Source organism: Zootoca vivipara, chromosome 4 (assembly GCF_963506605.1).
Source record: "Zootoca vivipara chromosome 4, rZooViv1.1, whole genome shotgun sequence".
NCBI classification, from domain to species: domain Eukaryota; kingdom Metazoa; phylum Chordata; class Lepidosauria; order Squamata; family Lacertidae; genus Zootoca; species Zootoca vivipara.
The window spans coordinates 69,592,207-69,615,588 of record NC_083279.1 but is presented as its reverse complement, the minus strand read 5'-3'; the positions used below and the strand labels follow the sequence as shown (position 1 = coordinate 69,615,588).

At 41.6% G+C, this 23,382-nt stretch overlaps 3 protein-coding genes across 8 annotated transcripts in view; 1 reads left to right on the top strand and 2 right to left on the bottom strand.

Annotated features, from left to right (window-relative positions):
- SENP7 (SUMO specific peptidase 7) overlaps positions 1-11,212 on the bottom strand; it is a 36,884-nt gene extending 25,672 nt beyond the window's left edge. Inside the window, exons 1-6 of one of the 6 annotated variants that reach the window (XM_060273715.1) lie at positions 10,858-10,910; positions 10,277-10,395; positions 8,400-8,449; positions 7,230-7,328; positions 5,072-5,169; positions 309-500 (exon numbers count right to left, since the gene is read on the bottom strand). In XM_060273715.1, the coding sequence (XP_060129698.1) occupies positions 309-500; positions 5,072-5,169; positions 7,230-7,328; positions 8,400-8,449; positions 10,277-10,283 (446 nt within the window). In that variant the 5' untranslated portion in view covers positions 10,284-10,395; positions 10,858-10,910. The other 5 variants (XM_035115145.2, XM_035115144.2, XM_060273714.1 and 2 more) reach the window with 5 other exon arrangements.
- A 6,863-nt stretch (positions 11,213-18,075) lies between these two features.
- Positions 18,076-19,177, top strand: LOC118084954 (putative protein FAM172B). Its single transcript, XM_035115118.2, has one exon. It carries the CDS (start codon positions 18,137-18,139, stop codon positions 19,175-19,177), a length of 1,041 nt encoding a protein of 346 aa, XP_034971009.2. The 5' UTR covers positions 18,076-18,136.
- TXNL4B (thioredoxin like 4B) lies at positions 18,184-23,289 on the bottom strand. Its single transcript, XM_035115121.2, has 3 exons — positions 23,061-23,289; positions 22,176-22,327; positions 18,184-20,333 (listed from the first exon to the last, which is right to left on the bottom strand). The coding sequence occupies exons 1-3, from the start codon at positions 23,259-23,261 to the stop codon at positions 20,168-20,170; spliced, it is 519 nt and encodes a 172-aa protein (XP_034971012.1). The 5' UTR covers positions 23,262-23,289; the 3' UTR covers positions 18,184-20,167.
- Positions 23,290-23,382: the final 93 nt, after the last annotated feature.

The window sequence follows — 23,382 nt, the reverse complement described above, 5'->3', positions numbered from 1 at the left end:
GTTAATGATGCTAAACAAAAGTCAAGCATTACGAGAACAACTCACTATTGAATAATCCAAATAGCCTAGCTAGAATTAGTCCCACTGTTAGAAAGCAACTAACCTAAGTTTTACAAGAGACATATGTAGACATATTTAATCTCATTCTAAACAAACCCAAAATGGAAGTCACAAGGGTGCTTCATAATGATGCATTGAAAGTGAGAAATGACTAACATAACAGGGAATACAATCGCATGCAATTTATTTTAATAATATGTAGGCAAAGCTGTATTATGTCTGAGACAGTCAGACTTAACAAAACATACCTTCTAGATATAAAAAGGTTTTGCTGAAGAGGACTTAATATTTGCCGTATCTCTACACTGTCAACAGATGGTGAGGTTTGTTGATCTGACTGCAACTGGACACCATGAGTTATATCAGTTATAAGCTGTGTCTTTATGTATTTTCTTCCTATTTCCGTCTTCAGGACATTCGTCAAGATAACTTTGGGTTGCCTGTCATACATATAATAATAATAATAATGGTGATGATAAATAAGGTAACTAAAGTCTAAATAAGATACACGAGTTCAACTAAGATTCTTTGGAGGATGTAATAATCCCAACGTTGTATTTTCATTTTAGATGCCCTCAGCCAAGAATGTATATTGTACTTTTTTTTAGAAAGAGATGGAAGCAAATGTTCTTTCTACACCTAATCTTTTTACATATTCTTCATTGAGAAAGCTTTGCTTACTATATATTGTGTGCTTGGCCACTGAAGCCTTCTTTAAAGTGAACCTAGTGAATCATGCCTTAAAGGTTTACCAACGCTTGTTTCAGGGGCACCTGCAGTGTACTAATTTATGTCTTCAGAAGTGACAAATGAAAATTAGATGACTTCACTGAAAGATTATGAATGGCAATGTAAAAAATCTGCAAAAGCCAAGGTTGGAAATTTTCTGATACAGAATAATCTTAAGGAAGCCAGAGAAATCAGGACTTCAACCTAGAAAGGAAATAGCTCTACTAGAAGAGAACCAGCCAATTCAAAATCCTGGCTAGAAGTGCCTCACAGCTGTGTAATGTCTTCCACTGGGTTCAGAGATGCCAGGAAATTGGAGCGGTCTCTTTTTGTTCCTTCAGAGGTCACTTCAGAAAATCAGCTGGAGTCCAGGACTGTTTAGCAGTGTTGAAATGTTTTTTTAAAAAGAAACTTTAGAACCCTACAAACCAGCAGCTGCTACGCTGGACAACCATAAACCAAAGAAGAGACATGAACGCTGCACAGAACAATAAAGAGGCTTCCCTGGAGGCTATCGTGCCTTTATCGCAAACACAGCATGTAAACATGGCCTCAGAGAGATTATATATAAGAGATGGCTGCAGCGGATTCAAATTTGCACAGAGAAAACTGTCACATGCTAATGTATTCAAGATACTTCTTCGATATTTTCCACAAATGTGTGCATATACAAAATACAAGCACCAAATAAAGGAAGTTGCATTTACTGTACTTTAATTTACTTAAAGTCACAGCTACATGCATTTTTAAACAAGTTGCATCTCCCATAGAACAGCTGCTAGTTCTGTTGCCTAAGACATGCTAATAGTCACAGTGATGTAGACATGTATTCACTTCACATTTAAGAACTGGCCTGTTTTATAAGACTGTTGACTCAAGCCTAAAATGAAAGCAGCGCAAGCTGGCCTGCACAAAATAAAAGCAGTAGGTTTGTGGAAACATTATTTGCTTTACATAGTTATACCTATGATCTACATAACTGCCCATTAAAAAAAACAAACTGTTTTGTCACATGCTTTAAAGGCTTCAAGCCAAGAAGCAGAACCCTGAGAGCCACCCAGCAGATCTTCAAGGGGCCCCAGATACATGCCCTTCAGCTTCCCTTGCCCCTCATAACTAAAGGCATAGCAGCAGCCAGTTATAATAGTTTCTATAACAACCAAGAAGCATCATTCAAATAAAGATGAAGAACCAATGACAACTTTTAGCCTCTAGAGTTGTTGCATGGGTAAAATAAGACAAATATATACTGTAACATGTACTGAGTCCACGAGACACAGCAGGAAGGAAATCTAAAACAGCCCGATCCTAAAACCCACTGCTCCACCACATAATTGCTTGCCATGGGGCATACCACCAGTTAAACCAGTGCAATCCCAAGGAACATGGTGCTGTTTGTCACTTTTTAGAGCCGGGGTGGGGAACTTGAGCTCCCCCCATCCTACACCAGAAACCTCTTTGAATTCTGTGGTTTTAAATATCAAGACATAATAACAATCATCTGTTCCTTAGTAGGTTTTTAAATTAGGTTGATACAACCTCAGATGAACAGAAACATATGACATATTAATTACACTGTGTCATGTGAATGACAGAATTCAAATGAGGGTGTGCTTCCCCTCCCCCCATGACTGTCATTTCCCCATGACTGGGGAATAATAATAATAACAATAACAATAATAATAATAATTTATACCCAGCTCATCTGGCTGGGTTTTCCCAGCCATTCAGGGCGGCTTCCAACAAAATATTAAAAATACAATAAAACTTCAAACATTAAAAACTTCCCTGGACAGGGTTGCCTTCAGATGTCTTCTAAAAGTCAGATACAGTAGTTGTTTATTTCCTTGCCATCTAACAGGGTGGGTGCCACTACCAAGAAGGCCCTCTGCCTGGTTCCCTGTAACTTCGCTTCTCGCAGTGCGGGAACCGCCAGAAGGCCCTCAGAGCTGGACCTCCAGTATCATAGTAGTGATGGGTGAGCTGGTATGCTTGGCAAAACTGCTAGTATCTCCTGTGTTGTGATAGAGATGGACCAGGGATTCATTCCATTGCCTTCCTGTGCTGAGAGGCAGCAGTAGAAGTTAGAGTGCTGAAGCCAACATTGTACAGGGACATGATGACTGGGGATATTGTTGCTCCCACTGATGTCAGCAACCTGCATCCATGCTGCCACATCTATCCAACATAGCAACAATACACTTTCACATCTCTGACTGTGGCAGCATCACCACTCTCCACTGCTATGCAGTGTTGAAATGTAAGGGCAAAGTTCCCCTCCACCTTCTGTTGCCACGTGGTTGACCACTGGTAGTTTTGCCTAGCATACAGCCTCACGGCTCACCACTTCATCAGAACTAATGGAAATCAAGGAGGTATCCACAATGGACTCTCTGAGGTGTCCAACCATCAGCCTGATTTTACTGAGAGAGACAAGAAATAATCTTATAACAATATGCAAGAGAAGTAACAAAAAATCTTGAATAATCCTTTAGCCAATAGCAGGACCAGGCATCTGCTTCCACCCATTATGGTCTAATACAGTGGTACCTCGGTTTAAGTACACAATTGGTTCCGGAAGTCTGTACTTAACCTGAAGCGAACTTTCCCATTGAAAGGAAAGGAAAGTGGATTAATCTGTTCCAGACAGGTCCGCGGAGTATTCAACCTGAAGCGTACTTAACCCAAAGTATGAGTGTAATTGGTTCTGGAAGTCCGTACTTAACCTGAAGCGTACTTAACCGGAAGCGAACTTTCCCATTGAAAGTAATGGAAAGTGGATTGATCCGTTCCAGACAGGTCTGCGGAGTACTTAAACGGAAAGTACTCAAACCGAAGTGTACCTAAACCGAGGTATGTATGACTGTAATTGGTATAAGATTTTCATTGCATTCTATATTATAATATGAAATAATCATTTTTACTGTCATATAAATGGAACTTATAGAACTTATGATTATATTTATGCTTAGACCATGTATATGTGGAAGCTCACCTGAAAATCATTTGGATATCCATGTAAATATGCTTGATATTGAGGTTTTAGAAGTGCAACAAGCCATTAAAAGTTTTAACATTCAAGGTTGTGTGAATCGTTACAAACACAACTTACAAATAACTTGACTATTAATGTATGTCACTATTAGTTATTGTAATAATCTATCTCCATGAGTTTAATCTCATGTATGTTCCTATATAAAGTAGATGTCACCTCTTGCCTTGAGAGCAAACAGAGGATCACTCTCAGTGGATTATTCAATGACATATAGTACAGTGGTGCCTCGCTGGATGAACGCCCTGTAAGACGAATTTTTCGCTTAACGAAAGGATTTTTCGAGTGGAGGTTGCCTTGCTAGACGAATTCGTTTTACGAAAAATTCGTCTAGCGAATTGCGGTTTCCCATAGGAATGCATTGAAATTCAATTGCCGCGTTCCTATGGGCAATTTTTTTTTTAAAAAAGTCAATGCATTCCTATGGGATTCGCTAGACGAATTTTTCGTTATAAGAATTGACCCGTGGAATGAATTAAATTCGTCTAGCGAGGCACCACTGTAATGGTATTCTCCTCTTGGAGATTCATCAAAGTGAGCCAAATAATTTCCCACAAGTGTTGCAAGATTTGTTTCTTTGTACTGGCATCCAAACCCAAACTGGTGGAGATTAAACTTCTATGAATATTTTTGTTGTGATATAGACACTTTTATATTTTGCTGTTTCATTGCTTATTTTTAATATTGCTCACCTCAAGATTGGTGAGGTTAGAAATATAAATCCCTTAAAAATTCAACTTTGAAGACCATAGCTTTCTAGTCAGGCTGTCTTCTGATTAAAATGCTTCAACAATCATATGACTTGTAGGCTGCAATTCCACTTCCGTGGAAATTAAGTCCCAATGGACTCTTCTGAGCAGACACATACAGGATTCAACTACATTCTACTAGATTAAATATGCATACATTTGCATATGAATAAAAACTCTCTTTCTTTTTCTTTGTTTCTAGATCGTACACACAGTACCACAACAGGAATCACCTTAGAAAATATACTCACTTGTATGTGAAAGAAAACACAATTCTTTTAGGAAGGCACTTGCCATCTAGCTTTGATAATCTGCAAAAAAGTAAAAATCTACCACCCGATTACTCAGGAGAACTATTTCAATTTTTTCTTAATTGATCAATCTGTTTAATTAGCTAAACATTGCTGCCCTACATCATAGGCTTGCAGTACCCAAAATACTCAGCACTGTGGCCTTGAGTTCTGAAGCATCCTCCACTTACCCAAATGCTGGTCCTTCATCATCGATGTAACGTTTCTCAAAAGGTCTTTTTCTTCCCCAGTTTGCGTAAAAATTGTTATTTTTAGACCTTGATGTCCACTGAAATTGAGGGCCAGGCAGCAGGGTGTTTGAACAAGGGGGGGGGGAGAGGTGTGAAAAGAGGACAGATAAAAATGAAGGAAATCCATTGCCAGCAAGTATTGACAATAATGGGCTAGATGGACCAATGGTCGGACGCAATATACAGTAAAGCAGATTCCTAAACAATTTCATTTATTTCAGTTACAGGTAGGTAGCCGTGTTGGTCTGATGCAGTCAAAACAAAATAAAAAAAATCCTTCCAGTAGCATCTTAGAGACCAACTAAGTTTGTCTGAAGAAGTGTGCATGCACACAAAAGCTCATACATATGACAAACTTAGTTGGTCTCTAAGGTGCAACTGGAAGGATTTTTTTTTTATTTTGTCATTTTTTTTCAGCTACAGTCTTGAGTCTGTGGTCCTTCTCACTCCTTAGACTTGACCCAAAGCAAATGAACCCAGTTTCCCAGTGGATGGAACTCCTAACTCTCTTATCCCGCTATTATAACAAGGAATTCAATCTGCTCCATGTCCCACAAATCTATGGAAATTATGGAAATGCAGGCAGCACCCCCCCCCCCGCCTACACACTTTCAATATGTGTGCAACCATGTAAACACAAATCGCTCCAAACCAGGAAGTGACACAGAAACATAACAAAGACGTCACTGAAACATCTCTGAAAGTATGGAATTGAGGCAGGGGTGGAGCAGGGTATTTGCAGGCTTTTCCAATGGGTTCCAATTATGCACGATTTGGCATATCGCATCCCTGAAAACTAGCAATCTGCACGTGTAGCCCAAGGCTGTGATCTCAGACCTTGCATGCATAGTGCAGGGCGCAGAATGATCTCTATTAAGGATAGCCTCCCTTCTCCCACCAGGTCTCTGTGCTTAGCGTACCACCACTGAGCAAAAACATGTGGAGGCTTGGCAAACCTGCCCTTCTCAATAAAGGATTGGAAAACTATGACCCTCCAGATATTGCTGGATTGTTAACTTCCATCACCTCTGACCACTGGTCATACTCCGTAGGGTTGATGGGAGCCCTGTAACTCTGGAAGACCATCGGTTCCCCACCTCTGCTCTAAGTGGAGCTCTCTGGTCATACTCTGGTCATACTCTGTAGGGTTGATGGGAGCCCTGTAACTCTGGAAGACCATCGGTTCCCCACCTCTGCTCTAAGTGGAGCTCTCTCCCACCTCTCCTTATAGCAGTAGGTTCCTTAGTCAAGCCTTCAGTACACAGATGATCCCAGCAGAAGCAAAGTCATGTATGTGAGGAGGAGCAGGCTGCTGGACGAGCCAAGGCATCCTCCAGCCCATGGGCTGGATGCCGCCAGCAGGCCTCTCCCCATGCCACCCCCTCTCTCAGGCCCCCTTTGTCCTGCTGGTTCCCTCTGATCAGCTGAGCATGGCACAGAGGGAGGACAAGATTGCAGGGCGGGGAGGTTTCCCCTGTACAATTTGCCACCACCACAAGTAGGTAACAGCTCAGCAGCAGGGAAGAGGAAGCATGACTGAGGCCTGCTATCAAGTTGCCCGTGAATAAAGGGTTTGCTTTCTTTCACAAGGGCAGTTTACTGCCTTTCTGTGGTGTACACTGAGAAAGGAAGCCCCCTTTCAGTACATAGCACAGAGACGCTCTCTTTCTCCCTGGGCACTTGCTGCCTTTTTGTCTGTGTCTGAGTGAGAGAGAAAGGGGTGTGTGTGAGATATCTGTCTATCTGTCTGCTTCAGACCTGCGCATTTAAATGGCTTGCTGAGATGCAGTGTCCTTGCAACAAGCACAAGGGGAGGGGAGGACACAAGTGCTTCTTACGAGAGACTCCTCCTCCGTATCTTGCTTTTATTGCACATAAAACTGCAGTCAAAATGAGCAAATGAAAGGTGTTAAGTAGTTTCTTCCTTCTTCGTTTTTCATAAAGTGTCAGCTCAATGTGTTATTTATCATTCACAGGCATGAAGTACAAAACTAGATCTTTAAGTAATTATAGAATATTTAATTTTCAAAACATGAATAATGCTTGCCCTAAAATAGCTCTTCCCAAGCAGTGCAGAAAACAAGAAACGTCTGTTTACCTCTTGCAATGTGCGATCCCACGGGGGGGAAAGTCTTGACAGTGGGGACTGAACATGGACATCATCTGACTGTGAGGATTTCTTCTTTGGTATTCGATACTGGAATGAAACATTGCATTTGCATTTTTTGCACCAAAAGAATAGGAAAAGAAAACAACAAAACAACATTGAACTCCACACACTAATGTTCAGGGGGGGGGAGTTAAGGTGTACAGAAACTAGTAAATTATGATATTCACATTTGGAACTCTGGGCACTGAAATTGTGAGACTTCCACTGAAGATGGGAACAAGTAAGGCTACTTATCTTTGAACTCTGCAGACTGTTCTGGTTTTAGTTTGCTTTTATTTTGAATACTGTTAAAGACAGTATGCTCAGCAGCATTCAACAACAACATTTGTATACCACCCGTCATCCAAAGATCACAGGACGGTTCACGACATAAAAATTTAAAATGAGAATACAAAATACATAATACAGTACAACAAAAACCAATAACCCCTCCCCCACAAACACATTTAGCACAACATAGAATGCTAATCAGGCCTAGTCATAGAAACATATTCACCTGGTGCCTAGATGGGTAGAGAAGGCACCAGGCTAGCATTCCACAAACGGGGAGCCACAGCAGAAAAGGCCCACTCTTGTACTGCCACCCTCCTCATGGAGGAGACACAAGATGATGATCACAAGGTCCGGGCTGGTTCATACAAGAGCTATTTAAGGCTTTATAAGTCTAAACTAACACTGTGAATTGGGCCAGGAAACTAACTGGTAATCAGTGCAGTTGGACCAGGATCAGTGCAATATGTCCACACCGTCTTGTCCAGGTGACAAAGCTGACCACCAAATTATGCACTAGCTGAAGTTTCCAAACTGTCTTCAGTTGCAGCCCCATGTATAATGCAGTAATAGTACAAACATTTATAAACGTTACGTAAATAAAAGCAATATTCATTAGACATAAGAGTTTTAATTTGCCAAATAGGTCAATCATATGATCATAGTAGCTATGCTCATGTATTTTTCATTTCTAAGAAGGTGGCATACATTTGTTTATTTACATGTAAATGTTATTCCAATCCATCCAAATGGTAACATTTTAGCAAAGCTACCAAATATTATGAGCTACACTCCCAAAATAATGGACGTAGATCAAGGACAACTTACTTTAGGCAGACTTGATGATGAATTTTTTCCATGTCCCTCCATAGTTGCTGCTGTATAAGGCAGACAGAAAGTAGAAGTATTGTGAATCATGTTATAATGAGCATTTCCAAAAGTAGCTAATTAAAGTATCATCAGGAGGCAATGCATATTTCCCAGATGTTAAAGGTAAGCACATCCCGGGTGAATAAAAATGCTTCACTGGTGATCGCTCTCTCCAAAATCTGCACATAGCTCCAAGGCAACTGCTGATCACAAGGACGTCAAATCACAACGAGGAGGCATTAACTACATGCCCATTATTTTCATTTCTGCTATTCCAAGGACATTAACTGATTAAAAGCTGCTCTGTGCTGTTTTGTTTGGCAAGTTCCAAGGTGATTGGGAAACAGAACATCCACCAATCCAGAAGCATCTATAAAGGAACAAGTAGAGGGAGCCTTTTCTATGCTAAGCGCTACTTTGAAAGAAAAAGGTTGAATTGGTACGGCATCTTCTGCATCACGGATTTAGACTATTAAAACAATTCTGACACATGCCTTGTGCAAATGTAATGGTGCAATAGAGAGGAAACCAAAAATGCCCCATGGACTGGCATATCCCTCCCTCTTCCTCCTCCTCCAGGCATGTTCCTTCCTTTCCCCCTCTATTCCACACCCCTTTCTGCACTAGCTATACTGAGCATTATGTGTAAAAGGGTCTAAATTTCTGTGTGGCTTTTGGCAGATTTGACTACAATGTCAATAATAATAATAATAATTTATTATTTATACCCCACCCATCTGGCTGGGCCTCCCCAGCCACTCTGGGTGGCCTCCAACAGAAATATTAAAATACAATAATTTATTAAACATTAAAAGCTTCCCTAAACAATAGCCCAGATGAAATAGGTACTGTGTTCTGTCTGGATCTTGAGTTGTGCTCCTCTTTATAATTGGTGCACACTCAGTGAATCACTAGTAATGTTAGCATATCTCCTTGTGGGTTGACATGAAGTAGTCCACAAGGCTTGGTTTGGCAAGAGGTGCTGGGTAAGTGGTAATGTGAGACATCATCTACAGCAGGGTTGGGGGACCTTTTTTAAGCGTGAGAGCCACATTCCCTCCTGGGAAACCTTCAGTGAGGCCAGCGGTGGGCTGACCAGACAGAGCAACAAGTGTAAATGTTATGTCTGTAAAGGAAGCGAGTTCCTACACACACGCACATACATCTCTCCCTGCCCTTCATCCAGTTAAGCAAGAGGCATTATCAGAGTTCAAGGACACATCCCAACCAAGCAAAAATATGCACTGTGCAAAGCAGAACCAGCTGGCATGCAGCCTAGGAAGTGTTCTGAAGGCCAGTTCAGAGTGATGCCTGGAAGGAGCCACGTTTGACACACAAACACCCACACACCGGGCCTGGGATAGTTAATGCTAGTTAACTATTAGTGTTGCATTTCTAATTGGGATAGTAAAAATGATACACCTCCCCCTATAACTCATACGTGTGTGTGAAGTAGAGATATTTAACCCACCATGACAGCAACAAGAACACAACACAATATCAATGAACAATTGGGGGGGAACACAAACCAAAAGCTGCTTGTCACTGTAAAAAAGTTGTTCTCTAAAAATCACCTGACAACACAATTCTCACCTTTCTTTTGGCAAGACTTTTGTAATTAACAGCTAGCTGCTTGACGTGCCAAAATGCCATAGTCAAACCTTTTCTGGGTCTGGAGATGAAGTAATAAGAAAAGCTTCATCTAAATCATTGTCTTTTTGTGAACTTGAACCTTGCAAAGAAACACCTGTACATCTTTTGCATTGCCTCAATGTTTATAGTATTTTATCTATTCCTATTATTATCAATGACTGGGTGAACAGGGGATAACACACCATGCATCTGATGAAATGGCCCGAGCTCCCAAATGCTGATTGCTTAAAGATCCGTTAATTTCCAAGGCCAATGAAAGGCTCTCGGTTGTTTTCGCTGCTGCAGCAACAAGGACTCCTTTCTGCAAGACAGGTGAGCAAGGGCTTCGTTGTTGCTGCTGCTGAGTCGTTTAGTCGTGTCCGACTCTTCGCGATACAACAAACGATTTACTACCCCCTGTATACGTTTAACCGACGTGGACGCCAACCGAAAACAGCACGGCTTGCTTCCGAGCAAGCATGCACAGGGACTGAGACTGCAATCCTAAACGCGTTGACATGGGAGTAAGCAAGACCCACTGGCCAAAGGGACACGCCGTCAACCCACATCAAAAAACACAGATGAGCCCCACCCGATCCCACTCGCTCGCCTCTGATGGGACAAACATCACATTATTAATGGTGCCTGGCAGGATTTAAAATGCAATGACGACCGCAAGACCAGCATCCTTCAAAAAGGAAGCGGATCTGGGCGTGTTCCGGGGAAAAGAAAACAAACCCGGGGTAGGTCCGCCCCCTTCCCCGACCCAACTCTCTCCTCTCACCTGGCCACGGAAAAGCCACGCCACCCCTCCGAGCGCACTCGGCTTTGTTGATCCGGAGTGGCGCCGGGAGCCGCTTGGCCTGCCCTGCGCACTTCCGGAACAGGCGCCGCCCCGCCGCTTTCTCTTTGGTGGGGAAGCCGAGCCAGGCGGCCACGTGCCGGGCGTTGCGCTTCAGCCTCCTCGGCTTTCGGGCCTCTATCCGCCCCGCTTTGCCTCTCCGGGGCTGGCTGAGGAGGCTCTCCCCTCGCATGCATCCACGCCCCCACCCCGCCATCGCTTCATGGTCTTGCTTCGAAACTGCAACAGGAAAACAAAGCTTTTAAAAAGTTAGCTTGTGGGGTGGTTGCGTTGGTCATTTAAAGGAAGAAAAATACTAAGCCACTCTTGAGTGAGCTTTGCAGCGCGCTTGCCTGCCTTTTCACGTAGCGGGTGTTGCGCAGGGAGAAGGAGGTTACTGGTTTGCTCCTTGGAAAAAAAAAGGAATATGAGACATGAAGTGACGCCCTGCAAGGAGTGTGCGGTCCTACTGGGCTGGGTTCCAGCCACTTTTTCCTTTCGCTTGCCTTCTTGTGCCAATTAAGCATAGTCTGCTCTAACTGCTATCGTTTCCCTTTCATTTTCTCTTCCTAAAGATACACTCTCACCCATTTAAACTACAGTATTGTTCATATGACCTTGCTTACACTTTCTTTCTTCTTGGAGGTGCGGACACAGTTCTGCTCAATCCCAGTAATAAAATATTCACTTCTGTCTCCAGAAACAGCTTGGCCTGAATCAGGCAATTACTGTTATAATAATTTTAAGGTCTTATATACGGGGTGAGCTCCCGTTGCTTGGTCCCAGCTCCTGCCAACCTAGCAGTTCGAAAGCACATCAAAGTGCAAGTAGATAAATAGGAACCGCTACAGCGGGAAGGTAAACGGCGTTTCCATGTGCTGCTCTGGTTTGCCAGAAGCGGCTTTGTCATGCTGGCCACATGACCTGGAAGCTATATGCCGGCTCCCTCGGCCAATAATGCGAGATGAGCGCGCAACCCCAGAGTCGGTCACGACTGGACCTAATGGTCAGGGGTCCCTTTACCTTTATATATATATATATATATATATATATATATATATATATATATATATATAATAGAAGTTCATAAATGTACCAAACAAACACATACAAATATGTAAACCACGTCTGAAATCCACAGAAAAGTCCTGAAACCATTTTCTCTTTTCCAAAATGGTTGAAGGAAATGGGAAAAATCCTCCCCATTGTCTCTGTGCTCACAAATCCTCGCTTAAGGTGTGAATAGGGTGAGCCTGTAACCTGTGACCTGGATCATAAAGAGTCGGACGACTAAACAACAACAACGAGTGGCCAAAACCCAGATAATGCAATCAGGTAACCTGCCAGACAGGAGATTAACAACACACTCAGGATTCTGTTTTAGACCGCCCCCTGTGATGTATGTGTTGAAGATTCATTCCCCGTGTTTGCATTCATGGGATTGTTGTCTATCACATGACAGTATATATTTTCATTCCATAGTGGGAAATGACGAAGACAGGATGTTTGTGTTACTGTGTTTCCTGAAGTGGGACTGTTGTCCTTTGTTCTTTCTATTTGCTGCCTGATGCCAGAGAGAGGGAGCCATGTTGCAGTGCTCCGTGTGTTTATATGTAAATAAAATAGATTAGCCAAATGCTGAATTGCTGTGGTCTGTTATGCAATTGCGTAAACTCTGCGGATCCGTGCTGATGTCAGTTGGCATCAGTCGCTGTGATGTTTGGGCTGGAGAAAGCTTTTGAAGCTCCCGATCGACCAGGAGGGAGGGAACATGCCAGTCAGGCATGTGTCTCTGCCAGGGTCCTACTTGTGAGTAAGAGATCCTAACAGTATGTATGATGCATTGGGGGAGGTGGTCCTGGGATACACCCCTTGTATGATGTTTCTGGGGGTGGTCTGGAGTTTTAGGGTGGGCAATTTAAAGAGTATACAGTATAAGGGTGACCACACCTTTGTTCTGGGTCCCTCCCCCCCCCTCCTGTGTGTGGGTGGGGGGAGCACCCTGTTGGAACAGCTTTAATAAAGATCAGGCTTACTAGGTGTTTTGCTTCTCAATATTCTCTGGTTGGTCTCTGGTATTTTCTCCTACTGATAGAGAACCTACATAAGGGAAAAGGAGCAATTTTTTTCTCCTAACACCTGTGCACCTTGTGAGGTTTTTTTTTTGTTGATAATTTATATACTCCCCTTCATGGATCAATGCCTTGTCGTGGCGAAGGGGCTTGAATAACTCGGAGAAGCTATGAGCTATGCCATGCAGGGCCACCCAAGATGGACAGGTCATAGTGGAGAGTTTTGACTAAACGTGATCCACCTGGAGAAGGAACTGGCAAGCCACTCCAGTATCCCTGCCAAGAAAACTCCATGGACAAAGACAACAGGCATATAAAAGTTATGACGCTGGAAGATGAGCCCCTCAGGTCGGAAGGCGTCCAACATGCTACTGAGGAAGAGCGGAGGACAAGTACAAGTAGATTCAGAGCTGATGAAGCGGCTGGGCCAAAGCCGAAAGGATGCTCAGTTGCGGATATGCCTGGAAGCGAAAGGAAAGTCCGATGCTGTAAAGAAAAATATTGCATAGGAACCTGGAATGTAAGAACCATGAGTGGAGGTAAGCTGGATGTGGTCAAAAATGAGATGACAAGAATAAATATCGACATCCTGGGCATCAGTGAACTAAAATGGAAGGGAATGGGCGAATTCAGTTCGGGTGACTATCATATCTACTACTGTGGGCAAGAATCCTGTAGCAGAAATGGAGTGGCCCTCATAGTCAACAAAAGAGTGGCAAAAGCTGTAATGGGATGCAATCTCAAAAATGACAGAATGATCTCGATACGAATCCAAGGCAGACCTTTTAACATCACAGTAATCCAAGTTTATGCACCAACTACCGGTGCTGAAGAAAGTGAAATTGACCAATTCTATGAAGACCTACAACAACTTCTAGAAATGACACCAAAGAAGGATGTTCTTCTCATTACAGGGGATTGGAATGCTAAAGTAGGGAATCAAGAGATAAAAGGAACAACTGGCAAGTTTGGCCTTGGAGTTCAAAATGAAGCAGGGCAAAGGCTAATAGAGTTCTGTCAAGAGAACAAGCTGGTCATCACAAACACTCTCTTCCAACAACACAAGAGACGACTCTACACATGGATATCACCAAATGGGCAGCATCGAAATCAGATTGATTATATTCTCTGCAGCCAAAGATGGAGAAGCTCTATACAGTCAGCAAAAACAAGACCTGGAGCTGACTGTAACTCAGATCATCAGCTTCTTATAGCAAAATTCCAGCTTAAACTGAAGAAAGTAGGAAAAAGCACTGGGCCAGTAAGATACAATCTGAATCAAATCCCTTATGAATACACAGTGGAAGTGAGGAACAGGTTTAAGGATTTAGATTTGGTGGACAGAGTGCCTGAAGAACTATGGATGGAGGCTCGTAACATTATACAGGAGGCAGCAACGAAAACCATCCCAAGGAAAAGGAAATGCAAGAAAGCAAAATGGCTATCCAACGAGGCCTTACAAATAGCGGAGGAGAGGAGGCAAGCAAAATGCAAGGGAGATAGGGAAAGATACAGGAAACTGAATGCAGATTTCCAAAAAACAGCAAGGAGAGACAAGAGGGTCTTCTTAAATGAGCAATGCAAAGAAATAGAGGAAAACAATAGAATGGGGAAAACCAGAGATCTGTTCAAGAAAATTGGAGATATGAAAGGAACATTTCGTACAAAGATTACCATAATCAAGGACAAAAGTGGTAAGGACCTAACAGAAGCAGAAGACATCAAGAAGAGGTGGCAGGAATACACAGAGGAATTATACCAGAAAGATATGGAGGTCTCGTACACCCCAGGTAGTGTGGTTGCTGACCTTGAGCCAGACATCTTGGAGAGTGAAGTCAAATGGGCCTTAGAAAGCACTGCTAATAACAAGGCCAGTGGAAGTGATGATATTCCAGCTGAACTATTTAAAATTTTAAAAGATGATGCTGTTAAGGTGCTACACCCAATATGCCAGCAAGTTTGGAAAACTCAGCAATGGCCAGAGGATTGGAGAAGATCAGTCTACATCCCAATTCCAAAGAAGGGCAGTGCCAAAGAATGCTCCAACTACCGCACAATTGCGCTCATTTCACACGCTAGCAAGGTTATGCTTAAAATTCTACAAGGCAGGCTTAGGCAGTATGTGGACCGAGAACTCCCAGAAGTGCAAGCTGGATTTCGAAAGGGCAGAGGAACCAGAGACCAAATAGCAAACATGCGCTGGATTATGGAGAAAGCTAGAGAGTTCCAGAAAAACGTCTACTTCTGCTTCATTGACTATGCAAAAGCCTTTGACTGTGTCGACCACAGCAAACTATGGCAAGTTCTTAAAGAAATGGGAGTGCCTGATCACCTCATCTGTCTCCTGAGAAATCTCTATGTGGGACAAGAAGCTACAGTTAGAACTGGATATGGAACAACTGATTGGTTCAAAATTGGGAAAGGAGTACGACAAGGTTGTATATTGTCTCCCTGCTTATTTAACTTATATGCAGAATTCATCATGCGAAAGGCTGGACTAGATGAATCCCAAGCCGGAATTAAGATTGCCGGAAGAAATATCAACAACCTCAGATATGCAGATGACACAACCTTGATGGCAGAAAGCGAGGAGGAATTAAAGAACCTTTTAATGAGGGTGAAAGAGGAGAGCGCAAAATATGGTCTGAAGCTCAACATCAAAAAAACCAAGATCATGGCCACTGGTCCCATCACCTCCTGGCAAATAGAAGGGGAAGAAATGGAGGCAGTGAGAGATTTTACTTTCTTGGGCTCCTTGATCACTGCAGATGGTGACAGCAGTCACGAAATTAAAAGACGCCTGCTTCTTGGGAGAAAAGCAATGACAAACCTAGACAGCATCTTAAAAAGCAGAGACATCACTTTGCCGACAAAGGTCCGTATAGTTAAAGCTATGGTTTTCCCAGTAGTGATGTATGGAAGTGAGAGCTGGACCATAAAGAAGGCTGATCGTCGAAGAATTGATGCTTTTGAATTATGGTGCTGGAGGAGACTCTTGAGAGTCCCATGGACTGCTAGAAGATCAAACCTATCCATTCTTAAGGAAATCAGCCCTGAGTGCTCCCTGGAAGGACAGATCGTGAAGCTGAGGCTCCAATACTTTGGCCACCTCATGAGAAGAGAAGAATCCTTGGAAAAGACCCTGATGTTGGGAAAGATGGAGGGCACTAGGAGAAGGGGACGACAGAGGACGAGATGGTTGGACAGTGTTCTCGAAGCTACGAACATGAGTTTGACCAAACTGCGGGAGGCAGTGAAAGACAGGAGTGCCTGGCGTGCTATGGTCCATGGGGTCACGAAGAGTCGGACACGACTAAACGACTAAACAACAACAACAATTTATATACTACTTAATTACAATAATCTCTAAAGGGTGTAAAAGTAACTGAATACAAGAGAGATAAAAATCAGTTAAAACTATAAAATTAGAATACAGTTAAACTGTCTGCTGGGATAAAAAAATGTCTTTAAGTATTCACTAGAAATTCAACAGAGAGGGTGTAGAATCTTAGAAATGTATTTCTAGTCTGTTTGTATGTAACATAACTACTGTAATGCCATTTGCTTCTGTAACCAGAAATGCTTGCTGAAAGATATTGCCTGCTTTTTGATATGTGTCAAAGGAAGTTAGTGGAAAGTTTTCAGATACCCTTCGAAGCTCTTCCCTGTTTTTGTATCCTGCAATCCATCAAGTGTTTGAACTAATTCAGTTCCTGCTTTGTTTCTTAATTAACGCTTCTAAAGTGATGTATAGCCACCTAATGGCCTTTTCTTTCTGTGCTCACCAAAGGAATGTAACAGATAAGGGGCCTGAATTATAAGGAGGTGTGAAGGAGTTCCCCTATGTCTGGTTTTCTCAAGGTCTTGATAAGTCAGGACCTGCCTAATAGCCAGGAGGCTCCTGAGAGGGAGGAGAGAGGAGGAGGAGGAGGAAAGGCTTATCTGGGAGTTCCATAAAATTGGAAACCTGAGTTTGCTGCTTCCTCTTCTGTGTGTGTGTACAGTATATGATTTTGGTTATACCTTTCTGCATGTAATTTTCTTAATATAAATAAATAAGGGTGCAGTCCTATAATGCTTTTTTGAAAATAACTTCTGTTGAATAGCAGAAATTGCAAAGCACAAGTAGATGTTTAGATGTGTATTGTGAGCATATGCAGGTTTACAACCCCCTAGGTATCAAGGTTAGTTTCATGCATCACATTCATAAGGTGTAGGCATACAATATTCTTCATAGTGCACATTTCAAGTTGTGTGGATTGCATAGGTGTAATGTTGTATGTGTTTTGGGTTTTGGCCATATAGGGCACATATGGCAGTTTTAACTTGGGAGCAATTTAAGAATTCAATATGGTGTTTACAGAATTCGGTGAAATGCAAAGAACAAGGAAGCCTCAATACAACAAAGATTAGGAAGCACTTTCCCACATTATCAGTTTTCATGCCTATCTTTATCATGTGGTGCACAACTGAGTTTGTAAATTGTTTGCCCTTAAATTTGGCACCATAGCTATACTTGATTAGGAAACAATAAGCCCTGAACTACAACATATTAATAGTTGACTCTGTTCAGGCAGATCTCTGAAGCAAAATATCCAGAAGTATCTAGAAGCCTTTGCTGTTATTCTCAAGCAACATGAATGTAAGTATGTTCTGTATTTAGGGGTGTCTGTGCAGGGGGCATTAGGGGAGAGGAGATGGACGGAAAAGTCTTGGCACCAATAGAACTACTTCACTGGATACTGGCAAAAGTCAAGTAGAACTACACTAGAAATATACCCTGGGTTTAAACTGATCTATTTTTTATCTGTTACTACAGTGGTGGCTAAAATTACACAGTTCAAAGAATGCTCAGAAGGTATCTACTAAAGTTTTACACTGAAGTTTAGTGGGTTTGGGCCTCACCAGCACTTTAAAACATCTAATAAACCCCTCATCATTCTGTGCTACTTTAAAAATGGAACAGGATACAAATGCAACAAACAAAATATTTGTCACTTTTTAAGTTGCATTGATTTAAGTTAAAGTTATTTTTACTGCTGTCCCCACCTGAACAGTGATATTTTGAAATTTTCTACAATATTTTTACAAGAAATGTATGATTTTTTGTTTATGTCATGATCCGTCTGTTTTATTTGTAGTGGACACAGATGAATGAAGATTTGAGCTTCAGAAAACTAATAAATGGTTCAGAATGTCCAGAAACTCTCAAATATGACTTTAATAAAAATGGGGACCTTAGGCATATGGATACCAATGAACCTTTTGTTTATGATTATCAAAATTCACATAATGCTAATCACCAACATTTTCAATATCTTGGATGCTTAATTACTCAGTATGTTTTCGAGCTCCTGGAAAAGACATGCAAACTGCAAAAGATTTACATCCCAACAGATGCTCCAGACAATGAACTTCGCAGTTTTTTTTTCATGAGTGAGAATGCATTAACTAATTGCTCAACTCTAGTCATCCTCCTTCAAGACAAGGGATCTTTTCGTGCAGGTCAGTGGGGACGAAAAGTCATAGTTCGTGAAGGCCTCCAACACGGATCTCAAATACCATTCATCATAAAGGCTCTGCAGTGCTCTTGGGGAGTGATTGTTTTAAATCCCAATGACAACTTCATTGAACTGAAGACAGAACAAGAATGCTTCAGCCTCTCTGAGAAAAAAGACTCCACATGTCCACTACAATCACCCTCGGCAGTCCCAAAGAGAGAGAGCAGTAGTCCTGAAGAGCATACAAGTTACGTTTGGGACCATTTCATTTCAAAGAGCACAGCAGAAAAGGTGGCTTTCATTGCCCATGGTTATGGAGGTTTGGTTTTCATCGACCTCCTCATGCAGAGAACTTCGGAGGTAATGAACAAAGTAGGTGCTGTTGCGCTTATTGACTCCACACACCACACACCGCACCAGACACAAGGCATTTCCCAGGTGCAGGCCTGGATATGGAAACATTGCCGAGAGTGGGTATCCCACAGTGAACCTTTAGATAAGTCAGTAGGCTTTAGGGTGAAAGTTGATTGCCCTACAGTCTCCACAGGAACTGAAAATTATAGCCTGGCTCCTTCCTCTAGTCTACAGTCCATTTTCAAATATCTTAAGAGTGCACTGAAAGTCTTCACTAAACAACCGATCAATCGTTCACCTATTCTAACAAGGAGCAAGTCAATGAAAACAAGTTAAGCATCTGTTATTCATACCCATTTTTTCTTCTAATAGAAGTTTTGTACTAGTTTTGATGCTTAAGCTTATCGTTGAGGTAAAAGTACTTTATCTAGATATGGAGCATACCATTACCAGTCTAATATTTGTTGTCCCATTTCCATTTCTGAAACTTTATGTGAATGTTAATGTAACAACTGTTCCTTGTTTCTGGCAAAACTTCCTTCCTTCCTTCCTTTGAAAAGTCTGGTGTTTAATCTGAACCAGCAGTAAAAAATGAATAAATCACTGAATATATGCATTGCAATTGTGAGTGGAAAGTTCAGTGCATAGCAAAAAGAATTAGAAAACTTTGCTTGAAAGATGGGTTTACTCATTCATCCTTCCTATTGCACCATCATACTTTGACACAATACAGTTGAGTTTAATTCTTAATATCTTAAAATATTTATTTTTTTAATAAACCAATTTTAACATTTAAGTTCCCACCCACCATCCTTTTCCAAAAAAGAATTTCCCATTTTGTGTTGTGAAACCAGAAATACCTTATATTTCTGAAGATGTAGTGTTCAGTTGATGGCTGGGAAGTTAGGACAGATAGTGGGAGCAGTTATAACATTTCAGAATAAAAACCCAGTCATTACTTTTATCTTTTCTTCAGGATACTTCTACAGGGCATGGCAGCTCTAGAATTATTCTTGTTAATTATATCCTTATATAGCCCGAAAGCATTTATTTAGAGCAAGAACATATTACTCTACTGCAGCTTCTTTGACATATTAGAATTAAATAAGTTTCAGCCTAAGCAATTCCGGTCAATTCCATTGAAAAATGAATTAATGAAAGTCTGTCTCTGAGGCTGACCAATATGATCCTGAGTACAAAAGACCAGTCTCAGCTCCTTTCTTCCTTTTGCTTTCAAGATGCAATTGGCATACGTTTGGAGAAGACGTGGAATCATCAGCTTTAAGCAGTTCATATTCCACCTGTCACTCCTCTCCCTGTGGGGCATTAAATGCCTTGATACAGAAGGTCATACTTGGGAATATTCTTTGGATCAATTGGGCTTCGTACGATTAGTTTTCCACGCATTGCTCCACGGTAAATCACCTCAATCAAATCTATGAAGTCTTGTTTTGTTTTGAAACTTCCGACAAATTTAGTGTGATCTGGAGATCTAAGTAGGAAAGCAAAAGGGAACAAAGTAAATGAAAGCTGGAACAACATACAAGCTTAAATTCTGAAATAGTTACTAGTTCCAAGCCTGAACACAAAAAACTCATGCCACAAATCTGCTAGTCTTTAAAGCAGGGATGGGAAACTTCCAGCTTAGGGGCCAAATGTAGCTTTTTGAGAGACTACCTCAGGCTTTGAGACTCTTCCTCAAGTACTTTGGCCAGGCTGGAACATGTTCTTAACTGTGATGTTGCATTTTGCTTATCTGGATGGAAAGATGCAAACCACTTAACAGCAGGCTGGGGAATCCTATGGGCCCACTCCCATGGGCCAATTTTGACAGGTGGGCAGGATAGTTTTGCATGAAACAGCCTGGCTGGCCAAATAAGGAGGCCTGGTGGGCTTAGAGGCTTTGATGATTAAGAGGTATATATATCCTGTTAAATGTGGTATAGAAACCTTTGGTTTTTGTGTGGTTGAAATGTAGTTTATTGCACAAACATAAGGGCTGCATCCTTCACTTCCACTTTTGCTTGTCCCTGCCCACAAGGTTGTCCATGACAAACTGCAGCCTTCCGGCTAAACGAAATTCCCAGCCCCTGCTTTAAAGTGACAGAATGCATATATGAACCTTGCTGGATCAGATCAAAGATCAACGTAGTCCAGCATTCTGTTTTCCAGACAGATGGTTCAGGGAGCCCACAAGGCATTCAAGGCAGCAGCTTCAAGGGCAGGCTTCCTCTGAGCATGGATGTTTTATTCAGCTATAATTGTTTTCTCCTTGAACTTTGTCTCATCCCCCTTTAAAGCAACCTGAGCCTGTGGCTGTTGTGTTCACTGTGGCTCGAGGGTTGTATCCAATGTTAAAACAATATTCACACCAAACCCATTAATGGACATGAATAATTTAGGTCTATTGATTTCAATGAGTCTACTCTGAGTAAAATATAGTTGGATACATTTGGAATTAAGGAGTAAATCCTTTGCAACTCTAGATGTGATATGACTTCTGTGCACATTAGAAATGGTTTTACCTCTCAGAATACAGTAGACACCTCTCAATAATGTCTTGTTGCCTCCAATATTAACAATGGGAATTTCTGTACCGTAGTACATCTGATACATGCATTTAAAAATCTATGTTGCAATTAAGCAGCCACTCTCCTTAGTGTTAAATACAGTGGTACCTCTACTTACAAATTTAATGCGTTCCAAACACACATTTGTAAGTAGAAAAAATTGTAAGTCAAATCCCATAGGAATGCATTGGGAGAGAAAATTCGTATGTCGAAGCAAACCTATCTAAAAATTCGTAAGTAGAAAAAATCCTATCTAAACCGCATCCAAGATGGTGGACGGAGCTCCATTCAAAGTAGAAACATTCATAAGTAGAGTTATTCGTAAGTAGAGGTACCACTGTAACTACCTATACAAAGATTTCTATATCACTTTTCATTTACAAAAAAATACCAATTATGTTCACAGTAATAAAACAAAACAATATTCAGTAAAATATTTATCAATAAAATCAATTAATGACCAAGGACCTTGGAAGCCAGTATTAATAATATTAAGGGTTAGGGAAAGACTATAGATGTTTAAAATTATTGGGGGGAAGTAGTGTCTTGTGGCACCCACACTAATTTCTACAGTAATGTAGAAGAATGGAGTAAAATTCAGAACATAAAATAAATATAAGGACTTGGTCGTATTATGATAAATCTGACAATAATATTTATTAGGCCTTTTGTGCATTGTTGATGCTTGCTAACATCACAAATGGTCACAAACAAATATCATACCAAGAATAGCTTGTACTTGGGTTACATGCAAACCAACTTACCCATAATCCACTTTCATATGCTGCCCGTTGAAAAAGAAGACAGTTGATGGAATATAGCTGATGTCAAAATATTGGGTGTACACTGGCACTTTCTTTACATCCACCAAGTAAATTGCAGCCATTTTACTTAAGTCATGAGATGTTTTTGCAAGCTGTAGAAAAAAGGTTATACAAAGTTATACTGCCCAATATGAGAGGGCAAGAAATAAAGTCTTGAATTAAATTTAACACATTTTGAGAACAGATTGATAATTGAAGCACCAGTGCATGTGGGGTTTTCTTTTTTTGCCGGGGGGGGGGGGGATGACACGAAGAAGTAACGGAACTCCCTAATGTCAGTTTACTTCTGCATGGGGCCAACACCAGCACAACCTTGTGCTGTCAAAATATCAGTAGGGCTGAAATGTTGGTAATCTGGGTTAGGATCAGGATACCAACAGCACTATCTATTGCCATAAAGTTCCATGTAATGTAAATATTTTAAAGGGGAAAGTAAAATAAACTAGTAAAAATGAAATTTAAGTGTCTTCCAAAGAGTGGCTGATATTTTTACCCCGTCTCCTTTTCTCTCCCCTCCCCTCCCGAGTTCCATTTTTACCGGTATATTTTTATACTGTAAGCCTCTGCATGGGACCCGTTCTTTGTAAAGCACAACGTACGCAGATGCTACTATATTAATAAAACATTTATTATTAAATTACTTCTTATCAACACTGAATATTTTCAAATGAATTTTGGCAGTAAAATGTCCTCTTTTGTTTTGTTCACGGCGGTGTGTGTGTGTGTGTGGGGGGGAGTTTCGGACTTGGTTGCCCCAGACAACAAATTCCTACTGGGAGTGCGGGGGGGAAATGCGATTGCAAGGAGCCAAATTCGCCTGCTCACAATATCGTCCAGCTGCATGCAGATAAGATCTTCATCTATGCCAAAGCGGAGGACCAGGACTTTCTCGGCCACGCTCTTGATTGCCTCATCCACCTCCTTTTTGCTGCCGAGCTTGGGCAGCAAGAAGCTCATGGCGACTGAGCGAGGCGGGCGGCTCAGACAAGCTGCTGCAGCGCGCCCACCGACCAATACGTAGCGCATGCGCACAACCTTCTTTCGCGCAGAAGGAGGGCAGTCGCGAAGCTCTTCCTTCTCTTCTGGCAGCGCCCCCTGATTGGCTCGGAAACCGGCCAACCAGTGGCAACTATTGCTCAGCTCCTTC

Bases quoted from the DNA above. Each gene is read 5' to 3' on its own strand.
- LOC118084954 (XM_035115118.2), top strand. From the start codon at position 18,137: ATGAATGAAGATTTGAGCTTCAGAAAACTAATAAATGGTTCAGAATGT.
- TXNL4B (XM_035115121.2), bottom strand. From the start codon at position 23,261: ATGCGCTACGTATTGGTCGGTGGGCGCGCTGCAGCAGCTTGTCTGAGC. The intron at 22,328-23,060 runs GTGAGCAGGCGA...TTTTTTCTACAG, and splicing joins GCATGCAGCTGGACGATATT to CTTGCAAAAACATCTCATGA. The intron at 20,334-22,175 runs GTAAGTTGGTTT...TTTCCTACTTAG, and splicing joins CATATGAAAGTGGATTATGG to ATCTCCAGATCACACTAAAT.